The 21778-nt window shown below is 48.6% G+C and overlaps 2 protein-coding genes across 4 annotated transcripts in view; both read right to left on the bottom strand.

The window, feature by feature from the left end:
* Positions 1–1003: 1003 nt before the first annotated feature.
* Positions 1004–7645, bottom strand: BRF2 (BRF2 RNA polymerase III transcription initiation factor subunit). 2 transcript variants are annotated; one of them, XM_055295954.2, is made up of 4 exons: positions 6439–7645; positions 5415–5474; positions 3979–4300; positions 1004–2332 (listed from the first exon to the last, which is right to left on the bottom strand). In XM_055295954.2, exons 1-4 carry the CDS (start codon positions 6590–6592, stop codon positions 1609–1611), a joined length of 1260 nt encoding a protein of 419 aa, XP_055151929.2. In that variant the 5' UTR covers positions 6593–7645; the 3' UTR covers positions 1004–1608. The 2 variants fall into 2 exon arrangements, with proteins under 2 accessions (XP_055151929.2, XP_063466994.1); XM_063610924.1 differs by lacking the exon at positions 5415–5474.
* An 8122-nt stretch (positions 7646–15767) lies between these two features.
* RAB11FIP1 (RAB11 family interacting protein 1) overlaps positions 15768–21778 on the bottom strand; it is a 42058-nt gene continuing 36047 nt past the window's right edge. For both annotated transcript variants that reach the window (XM_055295970.2, XM_055295969.2), the window contains one exon: positions 15768–19958. In XM_055295970.2, the coding sequence (XP_055151945.2) occupies positions 19740–19958 (219 nt within the window). In that variant the 3' untranslated portion in view covers positions 15768–19739. The remainder of the gene's footprint in view (positions 19959–21778) is intronic.

The following is a 21778-nucleotide window of genomic DNA, read 5'->3' on the forward strand; positions in this document are numbered from 1 at the left end:
CACAAGGTGCTGCTTTTCAGATCCACTATGCAAGAGGGGAGGGCGGGGCCACGTGACAGGCAGCTCTAGACATCGACCAGTCCTGGGGGAGGGGAGTGGGAACCGGGCACAACTAGGAACAATGCCACCATTCCCACAGGAGTGGTACTTAAACCAGACAGCAGGGTTCAGAGGTGGCACACCGGGACAAAGCCGAGGCCCTGCACCTCAACAGCTGACTGCCAGGTGCCTGTGGGTGAACTGAGAGGAGTAGAGGGAGCCGGCAGGTGGAACTAGGGCAGAATCTAGTCATACCCTAAAGCTAGTCCTGTAAACAATGGCGCTCCAGAAAGCTGCAGGCGGTGTTTGGAGAAGCAGTTACTTTTCAGTTACAAGACCCACCTCCCTAGTCTCAGCCTTACAACACCAAGGGACTGAGGAAGAGCACTTCCTTGCCTCCATGAGGCCAGAGGAAGAACCATCCCAATCATTTGATCTCCAGCTCCACAGTAGAGAGAAACCTACAAAATGTCAAACCAGCTGACTCCCAGGAGCTCAAGCCAAGCCCAGAGGTAGTGGCTGGGGTCCCTGCAGATCATGAGGGGCCTATGCCTTTACTCCTTTTAAACACCAGCACCCATCTTTTCCCCAACCTAAAACCAACCACCAGCATTTCACTACAGGACCAAATGGAAACAGAGGGAACCCTGGGTCTTGGGAAGAGCAACAGGAAACCAAGGTCTGACCTAGGGTTCCCTCCCAATCTTCACATCACCCTGGCCTCATCACCAAGGTGACAGAGGACACAGGGGAGGGGGAAAACCCACACACACTCCTTGGAATGGGTCCTGTTATTTATGCTTGCTGCACAGACATATTAGAAGAAAAAAAAAAAGCTTTGTATTATTCTTCCACATATGCTGGCTGCTGTTTACACACCCTGCCAATGCCTTAGCACTGGAGAGCTTTTTGCAATATGCTGGGGAAAGGGGAGGGAGGGAATGAAAGTGCCAAAGAAAACATGTTTTTAAGAACTCGGGTTTTATACAATAGAATGTTTTCTAGCAGATGCCTCTTGTTTTAATATATTAAAATTTTGCAAAGTCCTTTGAGCTACTGCCTTAGTCTACCCACTGTCCTTTTGTTATGAGGTAGAGGAGCTCATGATACCATACACACAAACCCACCAATGCCTGTGAATGCACGTAGGGCCAGGAATTCCCCAGTTCCCGCTCCTCTGAGGGTTGATACTGCTGGGAATGCCAACCACTCCACAAGCAGAGGGAAGCCCCCTCAGGCCTCCAGGAGGAGCCGCAGCAGTGTGTCCAATTCAAACCAGCAGCAAAGAGCCTGACATTTTCCCATCCATGAGGAAAGCCATCTCACAGAACATGGACATAGGCAACTTGCTCTCCCACACCAAGGGATGGGAATCTCTCCTACCTATAGTCATCCCTGCACTCCTGACTTTACTCCAGGACCCGGGGTCCAACTAATGGCAGAGCCCCTCTTGGTTCCTTCAAACAAGAAAGGCAATGCCTACGGACTCGTGTACACTTCCGTCCTTGGTTATGACAGGACTGTTATCAAGCTGTCAGAACAGGATGAAGTGCTCCCAATGGATATCCATCAGGGAGGGTTAGGGACACTCGTGGCAGCCTGTCTAGCAGCCTGGGCTCTCTGAAAGTCCCTAACTTCCTGAGGGGTACGCAAATACTGTTCTATTTCACTATCAGAAATGTTCTCATCTCCAGTGACAGTGGAGACAGGGGGTGCAGGGCAGATCCGCTTTGGGGACTTCAACATGCAGGGTGGCAGGAGAAGGGCAGGACTGGTCGGCCGCTTCCCCTGGGGCAAACCTAAGGAATTATTTCCCACCTCCCCTTCTCCCTGCCCCTGTCCCCACCCCGGTGGCTCCTTCTCTCGGGTCTCCACTTCTGCTGTCCCATCCCGAAAGGCCGAGCGGACCAGTGACTGGCGGTGCTGGAGAAGGTCACCGATGTGCTTCACCACAGACCGTTTGTCAAGTCTCAGAACTCGTAACCAGGCGAGCTGCTCAGCCATCCGCAGCAGCACAGCCAGCAGCTCCTGCAGGCGGGAGGACGCGGGGTAGGGCAGGTCCACATTTGCCAATTTACAAAATCGGGCAAGGGAACATGAAAGCCGATATGCAGGCTGCAGCGACTGCCAAGCCAGGAAAGTTGCAGCAGTGATGACGGGCAAGGGATGCCGCCCAGTCACCAGCCACGTCTCATTTGCCAGCTCCACCAACTGCAATGTTCGAGACAGCATCTTCTCTTTGTCTTCCACGTATTTGGCTGGCACAGAAGGTGAAGCTTGGAACAGTTTGAAGCTGAAACAACCAAAATGAGGGTTGGATCTTAATGATATGGGGGCTGCTCTCCCACAGTGAGGAAAGGCAGCCCACTCAAGATGGGGAAGCTATTCTGCCCTCAGGAATACTCAAGCTCACTGGGCAGCAAGTTAATAAAAGTAAGTGAGAGAAAACAGGGCATCTTCCGCTTGTTAGGGGAAGGCGGAGGGATGCAGGAGACCACGAACATTTATTGGGCGCCTCCCAGTCGCCATTATTCTGAGTGCTTTACAACGTTCTCATTTAATCTACGTGCATGTGCACCATCTTATGTGCATGTATAGTTAAAAAACTTTCCCACAGTTATCCAGCCAGGCAGTAACCAAGCTTCAAATACAAGGCTATTTGACACCAACAGCCTCTGCTTTCAATATTATTTATCAGAAAAAAGAAAAGAACGTAGCTACTTCAAATGAGAAAAGAGCCAGATGCAGTGCTCACGCCTGTAATACCTGCATTTTGAGAGGATCAGGTGGGCAGATCGCTTGAGCCCAGGAGTTCCAGGCTGCAGTGAGCTATGATGGCGCCACTGCACTCCAGGCTGGGTGACAGAGTGAGACCCTGTCTTTAAAAAAACTAGAAAAGGCTTAGCTTCTAAGCCCAGTTATGTCATTAACTAATATCCTTTCAGCTTCCTCTGCAGATGATCCTGCTGAGACAGAGCTGGGCATTCAGCCACAAAGCCCATGGCACAGCTCACCTCTAGGAACTGCCATGCACAGAGCACATGAGTGGTGCAACTCGGCAGCCCTGTGCCAAGACTCAGACCTATTTTCCCCACATCATTAGGTTGCTGTGAGGGCAAAGGGGTTTGAAAATTACAGCATTCTTTGGCGGGGTGCAGTGGCTCATACTTGTAATCCCAGCACTTTGGGAGGCTGAGGTGGGTGGACCGCTTGAGCCCAGGAGTTAAAGACCAGCCTGGGCAACATGGCGAAACCCCATCTCTACTAAAAACAAAAAATTAGCCAGGCATGGTGGCATGCACCTGTAGTCCCAGCTACTTGGGAGGCTGAGGCACAAAAATCACTTGAACCCGGGAGGGGGAGGTTGCAGTGAGCCAAAATTATGCCACTGCTCTCCAGCCCGGGCAACACAGCAAGACTCGGTCTCAAAAAAACAGAAAATTATAGCATTCTAAAAATGTAAAACAATATTAACCTTATTAGTACAAGTATAAACTAAAGATCTTTCTCCCACATCCTTTTACATGGGCTTTGGTAAAAAAAAAAGATGGCCAAGGCCGGGTGCAGTGGCTCACGCCTGTAATCCCAGCACTTTGGGAGGCCGAGGTGGGCAGATCACCTGAGGTCAGGAGTTCGAGATCAGCCTGGTCAACATGGTGAAACCCTGTCTCTACTAAAAATGCAAAGAAAAACAAAAAAATTAGCCAGACATGGTGGCAGGCACCTGTAATCCCAGCTACTCTGGAGGCTGAGGCAGGAGAATAGCTTGAACCTTGGAGGTGGAGGTTGCAGTGAGCTGAGATCGCGCCACTGCACTCCAGCCTGGATGACAAGAGCGAGAGTCCGTTTCAAGAAAAAAAAAGAGATGGCCAAAGGTCAAAGGATTCAGGTCTAAGGACCCATCCCATCCCATCCTACTGTCTCCCACCAGGGACGTACCTGCTGCAATAGGTCTTCACCAGTTCTGCCAAGCACAGAGATGGCACATCCAGTCCCAGGAGCTTCACTATCTGCATGTAAGTGCTAGAAAACACATCCAAATCTGCATACAACAGTGTGCAGATGGCTCCCATTGTTAGGGGCCAGTTATGCTGTCGGCAGGTGATTAAGACGCAGCACCCAACCAACACCTCCTTCTTTTGCAGCCTGGCCGCTCGGATGCCAGAGTGCCGATATGCCTGTTGGTAGTAGGCAACCGCGGTATCCTCAAATGGTGGTGGCAACTGCAGAACTCGACAAAGGTCTCTCACCCGCCGGAGACCTAGGAAAAACCCACAGCAAGAGTTAGAGGGGTCAAAGGAGCTATCGTGCAACTCCTAGAAAATTCTGCTAAGACTTACTTAGATCTGCTAAACTTGCCTCAGATATCAGATGCACAAATTATGTACCTTTCTGCATAGACAGGAGTGACACTTGGTATACTCATCCTAAAGACACAAAAACATTTGTGTAAAGAAGTCACATTTCAGCCCATCAGTTTTTGCAGGCTGGTTTGATTCAGGGCCAAGCCAAAGTTTTATCCAGGCTCTTAGAGGCTACCTCAAACATACATCTGATCAAACCCAAACCTTATACTGAATTGCTGCCTCTCTCAGAACCATCCCTATTTATTTTATTTTATTTATTTTATTTTATTATTTTCTGAGACAGAGTCTGGCTCAGTTGCCCAGGCTGGAGTGCAGTGGCGCCATCTTGGCTCACTGAAACCTCCTCCTTCTGGGTTTAACCGATTCTCCTGCCTCAGCCTCCCGAGTAGCTGGGATTACAGGTATGCACCACCAGGCCCAGCTAATTTTTGTATTTTTAGTAGAGACAGGGTTTCACCATGTTGGCCAGGCTGGTCTTGAACTCCTGACCTCAAGCGATCTGACCGTCTCGGCCTCCCAAAGTCTAGGATTAGAGGTGTGAGCCACCATCCCGATTTTAAATTCCTAATTACCATTCTCTTCTACTCTACCTCACACCAGCAATGCTGAAAATAGGAAAAGTGAAAAGCTGGGCTAGGCCACCAGGATAGTTTTCTTTTTTTAATTATTATTTTTTTGAGATGGAGTCTCACTCTGTCACCCAGGCTAGAGTGCAGTGGCGCGATCTCAGCTCACTGCAACCTCCACCTCCCAGGTTCAAGCGATTCTCCTGCCTCAGCCTGCCGAGTAGCTGGGACTACAGGTACATGCCACCATGCCCGGCTAATTTTTGTATTTTTAGTAGAGATGGGGTTTCGCTATGTTTGCCAGGCTGGTCTTGAACTCCTGACCTCAGGTGATCCACCTGCCTCGGCCTCCCAAAGTGCTGGGATTACAGGCGTGAGCCACAGCAGCCGGCCGAGGATAGTTTTCTTTAAAGCCACTGTGTTGTAAAAGGTCAATTCTCACCTCGTTGCTGGCTGCGACTAACTTGTTCGTTTTCCCCTGTGCTTCGGGAATATGTTACCTCTGTAAGATAATAACAAATAGTGTGCTTAGCCTTTATTCATCAGACCCCTGTCCTCCCACCACACAAAACCAGAACGCAGAATTCAAATCATTGAGCATCTGCTGCTGAACAGTTAAAGGCCCCATCTGGTTTTCTATGTCTACAAGTGGTTCTGAATACACAGAGACTGGGAAAGGTTAGGACTGCATTAAAGCAGCTCCAAGTGTTCCAAATTTCCAGTCATCCTTCCAGTACATTCCACACAGGCAATTTTCCTAGTAGCAGATTTTGTTGTTTGTTTAAGGAGTTTCCCTCTATAGTCCAGGCCGAAGTGCAGTGGTGCGATCATAGCTCATGGCAGCCTTCAACTCCCAGGCTCAAGCAATCCTCCTACCTCAGGCTCCTGGGTAGCTGGGATTACAGGTGTATGCCACCACACCTGGCTAATTTAAAAAAATTTTTTAGGCACTTGTCTCGTTACGTTACCAAGGTTGGTCTCGGGATCCTGGGCTCAAGCAATCCTCTCGGCTCTGCCTCCCAAAGCGCTGGGATTACAGGCGAAAGCCACCCTACCCAGACAGTGGCTGCAGATTTTGAGGGCTGCATTGGTCAGAAACTTGGAAAGCAAAGAAAAGTGATGTTTTGCCAGTTTGTGCTTAAAACTATTTCAGGGTAATAATACCTGCTATAATCATATCGGCAATCCTTTCACAATGACCAGACATGGCAAGATAAGTGGGACTTTGTTTCTGTTTCACTTATTCAATATTTATTACACGCACCATCTATGCCCGATACTAAGTGCTGGGAAAACACAGATGAATGGCAGCCCCCATCTCCTTCAGCTCCCTCGCTCACTTTAGGTCATTTTCTCTCAAATTAAGTGTGTGCGTTTCAGTTAGGAGTATGGGGGGAGGGGGGAGACAAAAGGAATCTGATGTTAATCCCTCCACCGCCCCAGGCTGTCCCCTGGGCCACAAGTACCTCGGAGATTGCCCTCGTCGCTGAAGGTAGTGGTAAGGACCCCTTCGGTGACCACGCAGCCGCAGTCGGAGCACACCAGCTGGCTCTGCGAATAGTGCGAGTCTTCCACCAGCTCCGTGGAGCCGCAGTCGGGGCAGCGGCCTCTGCCTGACATCTCACAACCGGCCCCAAAGCCGCAGAAGCCTTCGGAGACTCCTGGGTCTGCAACAGCAACCGTGAAGCAGCAAGAAGTAGGAGGGGACACTTCAAAGGGTTGCACCCCCGTCTTCCGGCCAGTGCGGCAGCGGCATAGGCGGTTCCCTCCGCGGGGAAGCTGCGCGCTATTTCCGGTCTGTTCCTCCGCGGGCTCGGGTAGAAACGTGAGCTAGGAGAGGAGGTTCCTGGTCTGAACTGTAGCTCTCTGGTTTCCCTTCTCTCTGTAGTTAGTTTTTGGGACCTAGACTGGGGTTGAATTTGGGAAAGTTTTTGCCTACATGGACACGTATAACAGACAGGAGATTGTTGTCACCCCTGAACAACCCTCCTTTTAAAGTCCTAAGGGAATCGCACGTTGGTAATGAACGTTTAATTTGGCCATAGAAGAAAGTATATTTTTTAAAGGGAGAGTAGTGGAGAGAGAGCTGGAGCAGGAAACTGTGTTCTGCTTTCCAGAGCTGCTTCCTAAAGCAGGTTCCTTCCTCTCTTTGCCTCCTGTTTTTCTCAACTGTAAAATGAGGAAGTTGAAATAAAATCCAGAGAGGCAAACCCAAATGCTTTTGGAGGCCAGGCAGGAATGGCTAAAGGAGTTTGGAGTGAAAGAATATGGAGTGATGGAGCTTTTGGCAACCTGGAGCGGCGCAAGCACGCAGATTCAGATGTTTTTTAAAAAACCTTGAGCCAGCCGGGCGTGGTGGTTCACGCCTGTAATCCCAGCACTTTGGGAGGCCGAGGCAGGTGGATCACCTGAGCTCGGGAGTTTGAGACCAGCCTGGGCAAGATGGTGAAATCCCGTCTCTACTAAAAATACACAAAAATTAGCTGGGCGTGGTGGTGCACGTCTCTAATCCCAGCTACTCGGGAGGCTGAGGCAGGAGAATCGCTTGAACCCAGGAGGCGCGGGTTGCAGTGAGCCAAGATCGCGCCACTGCACTCCAGCCTGGGTGGCAGAGCGAGACTCCATCTCAAACAGAACAAAACATACCTTTAAGAAGTGTCAGTCCCTTCTTTTCCACGCCCAGTTTTAACACGTGATATCCAAACCTAAAGACACCATCCCTTCCCTGAGAGACTGCTTTCTCAGAGTGTGAGAATCACTACTCCTTTTCAGAGACATCCCATCCATTCCCATGGGGCTTGATCACATTGGAGGGCAAAGGGACACAATAATACCCAATGGTCCTTTCTCTTCAATTTGAATTACTTTAGTATCATAACAGAAGGGGGCTTCAGCACATTAATCATGGGTGGGATCCGGCAGTCCAAACCCCCCACCCTTTTCTAGACCTCCCCACTAGCGTGAGATACAGGATGAGAGCTTATTTCTGGCTGACAGTTAAATATTAAGACACATTTGCACATGCGCACCCACACACACACCACTCAGAGACATCCATTAGTTTTAGTGTGGTTGACATTCTTACTTGGACGAAGAAAGTGTCCCTGAAAGCGACATAAGTTGCACTGGGAACAGTTCCTTGCATGATCACACAGCAGAGCATCAGACTCCCCTCATCCCCAGTTGTGTGCAGATCTTGAACCTACCTCCACTTTTTTTTTAAGCGGGACTTTACAGAGCCCATCTACCTACGACAGAAGCCTTGAAATCCTGCCTGACCCAACCTGATTGATTGTAAAGTGGAAAAGTAGTTTTATGACCCTGCAGCCAGCCACGGAAGGAGAAAGCTGGTTGTCTTTCCCAGTCACACATGTGGGATGTACTTACTGGGAGCCTAGGAGAGCCTGGTCCTCGGGCACACACAGGCTGGGAGGGGGCAGGGTCCAGGCCAGAAGGTGGCGCCCTCTACTAAGCTGTGTAAGTTTGGGGTTCACTTTCTCAGGAAGGAGTCCATTTATTTGGGAAGTGTATTTGCCTTGCTCCAGGAAATCTGGACAGACGTGGAAATCATCTCGGTGCCCTCTCCGCTGCTCCCAACCAGGAGTTATCATTCCTGGTAGTGATTATCTTTTTATTTTATTTAATTTATTTATTTATTTATTTATTTATTTATTTATTTATTTATTTTGAGATGGAGTCTCACTCTGTCGCCCAGGCTGAAGTGCAGTGGCACAGTCTCAGCTCACTGCAGCCTCCACTTCCCGGGTTCAAGCAATTCTTCTGCCTCAGCCTCCCAAGTAGCTAGGACCACACGCGCCCACCACCATGCCTGGCTAGTTTTTGTATTTTTAGTAGAGACGGGATTTCACCGTCTTGGCCAGGCTGGTCTCAAACTTCTGACCTCAGGTGATCTGCCCACCTCGGCCTCCCAAAGTGCTGGGATTACAGGCGTGAGCCACCATGCCTGGCAGTGATTATCTTTTTAACAGATGCCCCGAGTGCCCAGGGTGGGCTTGGCCAGAGCAGAAAGCTAGTCGTCGGGAGGCCATTGAACAGCAGCCCAGCTGTGGTCCAGATGTATAATGCTGACGTTGAGGCCAGAGTTCTTTCTAGAGGGGAGAGTAGAGAAAGGCACTGAGGAAGAGGAGGATCTGGCACCTGAATGAAGTCCTCTGCGCATCCTCCCTCGGTTGGCTGTGTACATTCTAGTTCGTTGTTTGACTTTGTCTTTGGATGGAAGTCTCTATGGGAACAATCTGGCTTTCTCATCCTTGTGTCCCCAGGAGTACCTCCTAAAGTGAGGGCTGGCATTCAGTAAAGAGAAGTTCAACTCCTGTGAATTCCTGTCCTAGGTGGGCCTGTCCACAGCACCAAATAGGCCAGGAACGTGGCTCATGACTGTAACCCTAACACTTTGGGAGTCTGATGTGGGAAGACAGCTTGAGGCCAGGACTTTGAGACTGTCCTGGGCAACATAGTGAGATCCCACTCCCTCTCAAAAAAAATAGCAGGGTATAGTGGTGTGCACTTGTAGTCCCAGCTACTTGGGAGGCTAAAGCAGGAGGATCACTTGAGTCCAGGAGTTAAGAGGCTGCCATGAGCTATGATTGCACCACTGCACTCCAGCCTGGGTAACAGAGTGAGACCCTGACTCTTAAAAAAAAAAAAAGATGAAGAAGAAGGAGCACCACATAGACCCAGTTCCTCCAAAGCAGGCCCATTTCCATCTAGAGCAAGTGACTGCTGAGAGCGGGCTGCTCTCCAGGCCTGCCTTCCAGCCTCAGCTCTGGGCTCCTCTCAGCTTAGCTGATGATGCTTTGCGACCCTGACCCAGTTTCACCAAGCCCTGAGTACAGCTCGCACTGTGGCACTGGGCCTGGCAGTTGCCTCAGGCCTTGGAGCCTTTCTGACTGGACTTCCTTCCCACCGCTCCCGATGAGATAGCCTCAGGGCAGAGCATGGCCAGGGCTTCCCAAATCCCCGTGCCAAGCACCTTTCCTCACTCATATGCAGCTTCCCCTCTGCATAGTTTAGTCTGCCCCTCCCAGCCACTTCTCTCTGGGCTAAAGATTCACACGTTCAATTTCTTGAACTCCTAGGAACAAAGGCATCTGGTAACTCCAGGAAGGTGGTCACAGCACAGACTGGGTGCACTGCGTAGGCCAGGGCAACCTGACCTGGAACGCCTCTCTGCTGGGAGGCTGAGGCTCATCTGGCCTTATGGAAAGTCCTGAGAGAGGATTGAGTCATATGGCCTCCATTTTCCTTGCCCGCTCCAATCCTCCACGATTCCAAGTGAATGACAGAATGTTATATTCCTGCCCCTCAAAGCGATCCTAGCCTAGGGGTTGGCAAACTTATTCTTTTCTATTTTTAAAAAATATTTTTAATTAAAAAAAATTTTTTTTGTAGAAACTGGATGTCACTATGTTGCCCAGGCTGGTCTCAGACTCCTGGGCTCAGATGATCCTCCTGCCTTGGCCTCCCAAAATGCTGGGTTTACAGGCATGGGCCACCACACCCAGCCATCAGACTTACCTAGCCATATACTTTTTCTATAAAAGGCCAAATAGTAAATATTTTGGGTTTTTTGAACAATAGATACTCTGTTGCAATTACTCAACTCAGCTGTTGTAATGTGAAAACAGCCATAGACAGTTACATAAACAAACAAACGGTCATGGCTATATTCCAATAAAGCTTCATCTATGGGTGCTGAAATTATTCCGGCGAAATGGTCTGTTTTCAACCTTTCTATCCATATTGAACACAATGATGTTGAGGTAAAAGGGGTCATTTCTTCGTCTTCTTCTTCTTTCTTCTTCTTCTTTCTTCTTCTTCTTTTCTTCTTCGCTTCCTCCTCCTCCTCCTCCTTCTTCTTTCTTCTTCTTCTTTTTTTTTTTTGAGACAGGGTCTTGCTCTATTGACCAGGCTGGAGTGCAGTGGTGCCATCTCGGCTCACTGCAACCTCCATCTCCCGGGTTCAAGCAATTCTCATGCCTCAGCCTCTTGAGTAGCTGGGATTACAGGTGTCTGCCACCACACCCAGCTAATTTTTGTATTTCTAGTGGAGACAGGGTTTCACCATCTTGGCCGGGCTGGTCTCGAACTCCTGACTTCAAGTGATCCACCCACCTCGGCCTCCCAGAGTGCTGGGATTACAGGCGTGAGCCACTGCACCCAGCTGAGAGACCCTTTCTCTAAATGAAAATACAATACTTATCCTATGTACTTCTGGAGGGCCCAGAGATGTGGAAGTCATGTATTCGTAAGAATCATATTAAACAATCTTTATTTGAAAAATAGTACCAATAGTACCATACAATCCTAATGCTATCTAACTTTAATAAGAGCAATTTCGGCATCAACTAGTGAACAGTAGCTAAACTAACAGAGATCAGTCAGAAGTGCTTTAACAGGAGCAGCACTGGCTGACATTCTGCTGGGTCTCTGGGTATTCAGGACCCAGGGAAAACAGAATCAAACCGGCAGGGGTGAGAGCTGAGAGCCGAATGGTCATGTTAGAAAGGCAGCACCCCGGCCTCGAGCAATGAGCAGAGTGACTCAGCCTCCATCTCCCGTCCCGCAGGAGCACAGTGAGCTCCCCAGGACCCACTTCTCAGCTTCCCTTCACCAGACTCCCACCAGATCCCCACCAACGTTGGTGGTGGCCTCTCTGGCCCTGCTGGGGACTGGGAGCAGGGAAGGGAGGGGCGGCTGATGGGCATGAGGTGAGCAGGCAGCCTGTGGTCTCTGGGTGCAGCCTGGTCTGGCCAAGGCGCCTCCTCAGGGCCCACCCCTGCCCTGCTACAGGCCTCTATATTTTCTTCCCCCCGAGAGGGAAGTTTCGTTGTGTCGCCCAGTCTGGAGTACAGTGGCATAATCTCGGCTCACTGCAACCTCCGCCTCCTGGGTTCCACCAATTCTCCTGCCTCTGCCTCCCGAGTACTTGGGATTACAGGTGCCCACCACTATGCCATGCCTGGCTTTTTTTTTTTTTTTTTTTTTTTTTTGAGACAGAGTCTCGCTCTGTCGCCCAGGCTGGAGTGCAGTGGTGTGATCTCGGCTCACTGCAAGCTCCGCCTCCTGGGTTCACACCATTCTCCTGCCTCAGCCTCCCGAGTAGCTGGGACTACAGGTGCCCACCACCACGTCCGGCTATTTTTTTTTTTTTTTTGTATTTTTAGTAGAGACAGGGTTTCACCGTGTTAGCCAGGATGGTCTCGATCTCCTGACCTCGTGATCCACCTGTCTCGGCCTCCCAAAGTGCTGGAATTACAGGCGTGAGCCACCACACCCGGCCTAATTTTTCTATTTTTAGTGAAGATGGCGTTTCACCATGTTGATCCGGCTGGTCTTGAACTCCTGACCTCAGGTGATCTGCCCACCTCGGCCTCCCAAAGTGTTGGGATTGCACACGTGAGCCACTGCGCCCAGCCCTCCGTATAATTTGCATGTGTCATGAAATACTGTTGTTTTGGTTGTTTTCTTTATTTTTTGGAGACAGGGTCTTACTCTGTCACCCAGGCTCCCTGCAGCCTTAAACTCCTGGGCTCATGCAGTCCTCCCTACTTGGCCTCCCAAGAAGCTGGGACTATAGATGTGCACCATGCCCAGCTTATTCATTTTTTATTCTCTATTTTGTAGAGATGGTGGCAGGGGGTGGTCTCACTATGTTGCCCGGGCTGGACTCAAACTCCTGGGCTCTCAGTATTGTGCCTCAGCTTCCGAAGTGCTGGGATTACAGGCGTGAGCCTCTGCACCCAGCTGATTTTTTTTGAAGCATTAAAAAAAAAAATGTAAAAACCATTCTTGACTTGAAGGCTGTACAAAAACAGGAGACAGGCTGTAGTTTGCTGACCCCTGTTCTAGGCCTGCAAGTCAGACAGGTTATAAGATCGAATCCTCTCTTAACAACTCACAGTGTGACTTAGGCAAATGAGAGTGCTGCTGCCTCTCTGAGTCCGTTTGCTCAGCTGCACAATGGAGATATTGACCTGGATGAGAATTATTAAAAATAGTACACCTCAGTGCTTCAAGAAGCAGGCCTTCCTTTTGCAGTCAAGGTTTAGCCTGAAGTGAGCAGTCCGTAAGGACAGAGGCAGCTTTTTCTCAACTCTGTGAGAGCCATATCATGTCCCCAAGGCGATTCTTTCCCAGGCTCAAGACACAGGTTTCTGTGTAAGGTAATAGAAAGTCGAAAGGCCAAGTAAGGACATCTCCCCTCAGGAGGCTTTTTGGCATTGGGAAACCCTCCCCTCAAAGGGCTCAAGGAAGCCAGTTTTGAGTCAGAAGTGACAGTTCATGACATCCCAGTAGGGGAAAACTGCAGGTCCCAAAAGCTGACACCCACAGAGCAGCCCAGGGGCAAGCTGCCTGTGTTGAGAGACTGGGTCCAAGGGCTAATGGGGGCTGTTGTGCTGACCACTGGCCCCAGTAAAGAATGGTAACCACGCCCGGTAAGTGACTGTTTTCCTGATTGGGAGTGGGCAGGATGTCCCCCAGCAAGTCCCCACTCTGATCCACAGGCGGCTACGATTATAGCCTGGGCCGGAAGAGACCTAGATTATCTTTGTGACTGCTGCAGCTTTTTTTTTTTTTTCTTTTGCCAAGGGGAATTGTTAGCCAGGAAAGGTTCTCCTGGGAATCCTATCAGTCCTTGTCGCAGAACACACATAGCTGCCAGCTACCAAGTCATGGAGATACGTTCAAAACAGTACAGAAGGTGTGATCCTATCTTCCTTGTAAAGTGTGGCTATTTATATGAGAGGAAAAATCCTGAGACAAGTCAAAACTACAGTGGTTACCTCTTGGTAGTGGGGAAATTAGGACTTTTTTCTTTTCCAAGAACAAACATGTTATGCTGTTACTTAGAAAAATCTAGAGTGAGGGCCGGGAGCAGTGGCTCATGCTTGTAATCCCAGCACTTTGGGAGGCAGAGGCGGGTGGATTGCCTGAGGTCAGGAGTTCGAGACCAGCCTGGCCAACATGGTGAAACCCCATCTCTACTAAAAATGGAAAAATTAGCCAGGCGTGGTGGCGGGTGCCTGTAATTCCAGCCACTCAGGAGGCTGAAATAGGAGATTCGCTTGAACCTGGGAGGCAGGGGTTGCAGTGAGCTGAGATTACAACATTACATACCAGCCTGGGCGTCAAGAGACTTCATCTCAAAAAAAGAAAAATCTAGAGTGAGTGAGCAGACAGGGGAGTGGAGGAGGGGAACAGCGTCTATTGCTCCTCCAGAATGGAGCACAAGGGAATCCAGGTCACCTAAGAACAACTGGGGCCACCTAGCCAAGTGGCTGGGCGCCTCTAGACCTTTGGGGCTTGACTTCGACTCAGAATTCTGGATTTGGGAAAGTTCACCTTTTATGTTGTTCATATATCCTATAATTATTTCCCTTATGTTCTTGTTTTTTTGTTTTTTTTTTTTGGTTTTTGTTTTTTTCATGCAATGGCGTGATCTTGGCTCACTGCAAGCTCTGCCTCCTGGGTTCAAGCGATTCTCCTGCCTCAGCATCCCAAGTAGCTGGGATTACAGTCATCCACCACCATGCCCGGCTAATTTTTGTATTTTTAGTAGAGACGGGGTTTCACCATGTTGGCCAGGCTGGTCTTTAACTCCTGACCTCCGGTGATCCATCCGCCTCGGCCTCCCAAACTGCTGGGATTACAGGAGTGAGCCACTGTGCCAGGCCTGTTTTTTTGTTTTGTTTTTTAAGCTTTCCATTACTAGCTGCTGGGCTAAGGGGACTCAAAAGAAAAGATGTTTGTGTCTCCCTCCTTGGGCTGGAATTTGAAAAATTCAATAGCCTGGCCCCGAGGGCTGGGTTTGGTGACAATAGCAGGAACCAAACAGAAAGAACTCCAAAGCAAGGGGAATAAATCGGAGAGAGAAAAGTTGGGGTCATTTGTGTAACTAAACTTTCCTTCCTTGAAGACCTTCCATTTAGAGGGTTGTTTTATTAAGAGATTTAAGAAATAAAATAAAATTTATTATTAAGTGTCTTCATGTCACTACATATGGCAATCGATGTCCACTTGGAATCAGCAGGCCTCTCCACCAAAACCAGGGAGGCCTTCAGGGAAGCTCCCGGATCCCAGCCCAGGAGTCTCACAGGCACCGCCTGCCTCTGTCTCTCTACAATGTGACTCATCTCTAAGAGCAAAAGCATCGCCTCCATTCCAAGAGGTCTGGGACCTTGGAGTGTGGACCACGTGCACTGCTTGCAGGGCAGGCACACCTCTCACCTCCTCGGGAAGGCCCGGGGTTTGGAGAGATGAGCTCCAGGAGACTCCTGTGCATCCCTAATACCCTCTATTCACACATGGACCAACTAAGTCAATCGAACAAGGACCTGGTTCCCAGATGGGGCAGTTGAGCCCAGCCTGAATTCAACTCATGCCCCCAAAGTGAAGACATCGCTCTGTGGGAACCTGTGTGTGTGGTAGGGGTGGGAACTGAGGAAAGACCCTGTCCATATGCTCAGCCAAGGGTACCGGCTACAAAGGAAAAGGGGGCAGCACGTTCCAACTCAAGTTTCTCTGGCCAGTACCATAGTTCCTCAGGCCAAGATGAAGGGTGCATCCGAAGGGACCAGACATGTCCGTCCTCTTTGAGAAAAAGGGCCTTGGGACTCCTGGGCACCAGGCAAGATGGCAGCAGCACAAATCCCAGTGAGAGACCCTCGTGGGATGAGAAACACTGGTCATCCCCCCACCCCCACCAAGAGAGGTTTTCTACGAAGACAGAATAAATTTTTATTGCACCCATACCAAACTACAGACACAAATCTTTGAAAGGTAAGTACCATTTTATTTAGTGTTGTAGGAAATGTTGGGTTACTTCTTAAAAACGAAACCAAAGAAATTCAAAAGTCCCAAAGAAAGAAAGCAGGAAATAATAATTCTATAATCCAAAAACGTTGGGCGATCCTTCAGTTGGAGGAAGGGGGCATCAGTTAAATAGCTCACACAGTAGATACGGAGACACCGCGGAGTTAAGTTTGGTGGATACTAGGAATTAAGTTCTCCACCTGAGGCAATTAATTTTTCAACCACGAGAGATAATTAGTAGTTCTAGAAAAAGAAAAAAAGTTGACTGGGAGAAGGGACCCAGGGAGGGAGGATGGTGTGTCATTTAACATTAAATTGCCTCTCTCTACAGTATGTGGATGAGCATCATGGACCTTCCTCCCTCTGTCCCGTTGAGCTCCCACTGTCAGCAAAACTGAGAAGCACACGCCTGTATCTTCTTCATACAGGCATGTGCACACACATCTGTATCTCCTTCATACAGGCATGTGCAGAGCCCTCACCAATCGGGCCCACAGCTGTTCAGTATGGCAAAGGGCAGACTTGCTCCTTCATCCACTCTGCTGCCTTGATGAGGTGAACACACTGTAATAAGATGGTGGGCAGGATACCTGCCAAAGCCTGAGGAATGAGATGATCTGAAACAATTGGGCAAAGGCTGGACATTTCAAAACGCTGACCTCCAACTGCAGTTTACGGGTATAGAATTTGATGCTTCCCTCAAGTCCTGACTGCTCTTTCTGAGGCAGCCAGTCAAGGCCAAGAAATGAGCTGCTCCAGCTTCTCCAGAGCACAGCAGCCTCCCAGGGCCTGTCAGCATCTGCAGCAGCTGGAAGGAGGTCCCAGCTCTTCTGAGACATAGTCCATTTGTAGGATTCTCCAGTGCTCCAATTCACTAATGTCTCCCAATGGCTCAGAACAGGCTAAAGCTTCTCCCAGATAACCCCTCCCCCAAAACTGAGTCCTCAGGGACAGTTGTTAACTGAATGATCTCCAGGTTATCTACTTTGGGAGGTGCAGGAATGCTATGAACTGAATTTTTTCCCAGCAGCAGCAGAAGCCAGGCACCCTTGAGTCAATTCTCCTTCGTTGTCCAGAGCTCCCAAGTGGCATTTCAGAGCACAGGAATTCACTCCTCCACCCAGATGTCCCTTCTCATATGAACTGAGTCACACACCCCAGGTCCTAGCAGCAGACATCTCCAAACCAACATCCTCATGAACACTGCAGATCTCTACACCAGCTCTCCAATGGAAGAAGAACCACGCAGAACACACCTACCCCCCAGTGCACTTGGGCTATCACAGTAAAAATACATTTATATCAAGTAAAAAACATAATGCAGGACAAATATATACATGTACATTTTCTTTCTTTCTTTCTTTTTTTTTTTTTTTTTTTTTTGAGACAGAGTCTCACCCGTTGCCCAGGCTGGAGTGCAATGATGTGATCTCAGCTCACTGCAACGTCCGCCTCCCTGGCTCAAGTGATTCTTGTGCCTCAGCCTCCCAAGCAGCTGAGATTACAGCTGTCTGCCACCACACCCAGCTAATTTCTGTATTTTTTAGTAGAGATGGGGTTTTGCCATGTTGGCCAGGCTGGTCTCGAACTCCCGACCTCAATCAAGTGATTCACCCGCCTCAGCCTCCCAAAGTGCTGGGATTACAGGCGTGAGCCACCGCGTCCAGCCATACATGTACATTTTCAGAGTTCAAGTGAATATACAGTTTTCTTTATAAGTATGTAAATAAATTTCATAGCACTACAAAAATACAAGTCATCTGAGAAGTTGACAGTGGTCCCAGTACTGTAGGAGAGAATTAAATAAAATAAAATAGCTGTAGATAATTAAAAGCTAATAAGACAAATCAAGTTACAGTATCATCCTTCAGATTAAAGTGCTCTGATATAACCAATGCCACAGCAAACAAAATCCTGGAAAGGGATTGCACTGCCAATGATTTTGCCTCTTAACCTCAATGTAACAAGGACATACATAAAAGAGATTCCTGATTTAATAACTGCTATCATCTTCACCCCCCACCCACGCTATTAGCCTGTGATATTCTTCCCCTAGGAGAGATGTCAAGATTAGATGAGATTCTATCATAGCCAGGGAAAAAAATGAGCAATACCAGAAACATTCTAATTCCAGTCTTAAGTGAGTAACAACAAAATTACCTGAAAAATCTCAACTGGTGCTTTTAGCTAAGAAGGAAGCAAGTGTCCTAGTTAAAAAAAAAAAAAAAAAAAAAAAAGTCTATAAATCTAGTTTTAAAAATACAAATTCAAAAATAAGTATCATCTTCTTGCTCTGCACAGTTTTATAACAAGGGGGTAAAATGCTGGTGAGTCTACTCATGAGGGAAAATGGGAAAAAAGGAACCATTTGAAGGCTGAGGCATCTCTGTTTTCTACTGACTTTTAACTTTTATTAACTACATTAAGCCCTTCATTACAATTTCCCCAGTATCCCACAAAAAATTTGGGTTTCCTTTTGGGCAGGGAGAGAAAGTTTTCAACGGACAGACATGCAGACGCAGTTCAATCCCTTTGGGGTCCAATCCATGGCCTCCCGTCCCCTGTACAGTGAAGGGGCTTCTTTTGTTCTTTTTATTTTTTTTTTAAGACATAGTCTTAAAAAAATTGCCCAGGCTTTTTTTTAAAGAGTCTTAAAAAAAACTCTTCCCCAGGCTGGAGTGCAGTGGCACGATCTTGGCTCACTGCAGCCTCCATCTCCCAAGTTCAAGCAATTCTCCTGCCTCAACCTCCCAAGTAGCTGGGATTACAGGCACGCACCACCATGCCAAGCTAATTTTTGTATTTTTAGTAGAGACGGGGTTTCGCCATGTTGGTCAGGCTGGTCTCAAACTCCTGACCTCAAGTGATCCACCCTCCTCGGTCTCGCAAAGTGCTGGGATTACAGGCATGAGCCACCGCGCCTGGCCTGAAGGGGCTTCATCATCTTGGGGAGTTGGTGGACCCTGTCTCTGCCCCTCACAAGGAGTGTTGCTGAGGAAACCAGGGCACCGAGCAAAGGCACAAGGGAAAAAGGCCAAGCAATCCTATTGACATCATTCCACACCTGGAGAACTGTATTAGCGAGTGCTTGGGCCACCCAATCCCCTAGCAAAGCGCTGAATAGGCTGGTCCAGCCAGCAGGAACCTGGCTGTCATAAGAGGAGGGCCTTTCACCAAGTTCCTCAAATTGAATAAAGAGGAATTCTTTTAATTCCTGAATTCTACTTTTCCTGTCTCCAGTAGAAGGGCCCTGGATCTAAGCAGAAGATATTTTAAGGCTAGAGAGTAGTAGAAGCTGATGTTTAGAAAAGGCCGCTTGTTCAAAATCTGAAAGGCACACTCAGAGGCTTTCTCTAAACACCTCTGCCCCCATCAAAAAACAAGACCCAAGTCTGAGAAGCTGGGTAGGTTTACATGGTATCGAAATTTAACATCTGCAGCCAAAAGCCACACCTGAGCTACTCAAAGGCCAAGAAAGTATGTGTATGTAACACAGCACCAATCGCATGGTCCTTTTCTCATTTAAAGCTTTCTCAGGTAAGCTTTAAGAGCTGGAGGATACATACTGAAAAAAATCTCAGTATGAAAGAAAGAAAACCCCGGTGTTAAAATACATGAATACTTCCTGTGCCATCTGAATCTCCAGCTCAGGATCAGATCTTATGACCACATCTCTGGTGGGCATAAAATATTTACAACCTAGTTAAAGGCACAGTGGCATTTAAAACTAAAGCCTTGGGAATGTACAGTAAAAGATTAATTGTAATCATTAACCTGGCTTCCATTGGTAGAATTCACTCTTGCCGGATAACACGTGAGGGAGATGGTGATTCGGAGCCTGCTGGCTGGTTATCAGGCAGGGCAAGTCTTTGACCCCTGGAGCAGGTGAAAGTGAAGTCACAGAAACACCTCGGCGTTTTTCTTTGCTGATTTACATCTTTCCTGCTTTTTTGCCAACCTGAGTCGGGACGCGGAGGATATTGGGGGTTTCTTCCATGACTCTGACAAGCAGGTTGTCAATGTAGTCTTCCAGCTCGCGGACCTGGAACTCCTTCTTGCTTATCGTTTCCTTCTGTTTGAGGACCAGTTGGATCAGCTCATCGTGGGTCAGCTGTGCGTACGCAAATGCAGGGTCCGAGGGGCTGTATTTCTTTGGAGAGGAGGTAAAAGTTGGGAAAAAGGAGTTATAAAATCAGCACAGAAATCTAAAACCTAAAAGAAGTACAAAGGAGGAAAAAGGGACTAGTGATCTGGGTCTCTTGGGAATCCATTTTCTTTCATTCTTTTTTTTTTTTTTTTGAGACTGAGTTTCACTCTGTCACCCAGCCTGGAGTGCAGTGGCGCGATCTCGGCTCACTGCAACCTCCGCCTCCTGGGTTCAAGTGATTCTCCCACCTCAGCCTCCTGAGTAGCCAGGACTATAGGCGTGCGCCACCATGCCTGACTAATTTTTGTATTTTTTTAGTAGGCACGAGGTTTCACCATGTTGGCCAGGCTGGTCTTGAACTCCTGACCCCAGGTGATCCGCCTGCCTCAGCCTCCCAAAGTGCTGGGATTACAGGCATGAGCCACCGTGCCCAGCCAGGGAATCTGTTTTCAATTTACAGTGAAAACAGGTTGTTGATTGATGAAGTCTTATGGAAAGGGCCAGATAGCCCATATTTGAGCCTTTGTGGACCACAGACGGCCTTTGTTAACATGTTGTTCCTTGGTTTTTTAGTTTGTTATGTTTTGTTTTATTTTGTTGTATGAACTTTTAAAAATGTAAAAACCATACTTGCCTCACAGGTCGAGGACCTCTGGACTTGACTCTGGGTTTGGATTTTAAGCAATGCCATCATGGGAGGACTCAGTTCTCCAAATGAGTGCTCACTCCTCTGGGAACACTAGGAGCTCACACAACCAAACACCAGTGCAGAGATGGAGACGACCCCCAAGCCAGAGGGGGCCCAGGAAGACACAGCTGTGACAGCAGGTGCAGGGGGCAAGGGCTCTCCTTCCAGGGCAGCAGGTCAAGGTTCAGCCCAGACTGTCTGCTCCTGCCAAAGCTGCACTCAGAAGGACTCAATGAGCAGGTGGATGCAGAGGACACCCAGGGACCCCATTTCACATCACTTCATACTCAAGAAATATGCGGAGTCAGAGCCAGGTGCCACCATGCCCCGTCCTCACCCGTGGCCATCTAGGCACGCCCTTGGGTACACAGCGGCCTGTCCCAGAGCTGAGTGTTCCACTCCCGAGGAGAGCACACACCCTGCGGAGTCACTGTGCTTTATCAGCATTTACGATCTGGGGCCCCTGCAAGCCCAAGCAGCCTGAACCAGGAGGAGACGCAAGGTAAAGCTTAAATGAAAAGTCACATGCTGTGCCAGTCCCTAGTAAGGAAAAAAAAGTGACTTTTCCTGAAATCTGTAGCCTGAGATTTACATGTTTAAAGAATCAAGATGATTCTGCTGGCAGAGCTCTGAGGCAGGAATAGCTTTATTGCCCTGAGGGTCTAACGGTTTCACTGCCTACCAGGAAGGCCAAGAGACTACCTTCTCCAAGAATCAACACTCGCTCCTCAGTGACATGATAGGAGCCCCAGTTCAGTCAGTGATGCAAACTGCCTGGACACGAGCCAGAAGTCAAAGGAGGGATCCCAGCCCTCCCATCCTGGCCAGGAACAAAAGCACGATGATGGCGGTACTAACTTAGACACAACACCAACGTTTCCATAGACAGAGCGGGTTCAACCCCACACAGGCTGCACATTCAGAGGTGAGACACTGGACTGCTTTTCCAAAACCTGCTTCTCCCCTAATCTTTGTTTTTTAAAACTTTGAAGGCATGCATTCACAGTGCACCTCCTCTGGACCTCAGTCACTGTAGATGTGACTTCCAAAACAATATTTCATTGAAAAGTTGCAAGACTGAAAAAGAGCCCTAGCGATTGGTTGCACAACAATGTGAATGTACTTGATGCCTTTA

This window comes from Symphalangus syndactylus, chromosome 10 (genome assembly GCF_028878055.3).
Source record: "Symphalangus syndactylus isolate Jambi chromosome 10, NHGRI_mSymSyn1-v2.1_pri, whole genome shotgun sequence".
Classification (NCBI taxonomy): domain Eukaryota; kingdom Metazoa; phylum Chordata; class Mammalia; order Primates; family Hylobatidae; genus Symphalangus; species Symphalangus syndactylus.

Coding starts and splice junctions, on each gene's coding strand:
- BRF2 (XM_055295954.2), bottom strand. CDS start 6,592: ATGTCAGGCAGAGGCCGCTGCCCCGACTGCGGCTCCACGGAGCTGGTG. Junction 4,301..5,414: donor TAGTCGCAGCCAGCAACGAG/GTGAGAATTGAC, acceptor GGTTTTTCCTAG/GTCTCCGGCGGGTGAGAGAC. Junction 2,333..3,978: donor GTGAAGACCTATTGCAGCAG/GTACGTCCCTGG, acceptor TGGTTGTTTCAG/CTTCAAACTGTTCCAAGCTT.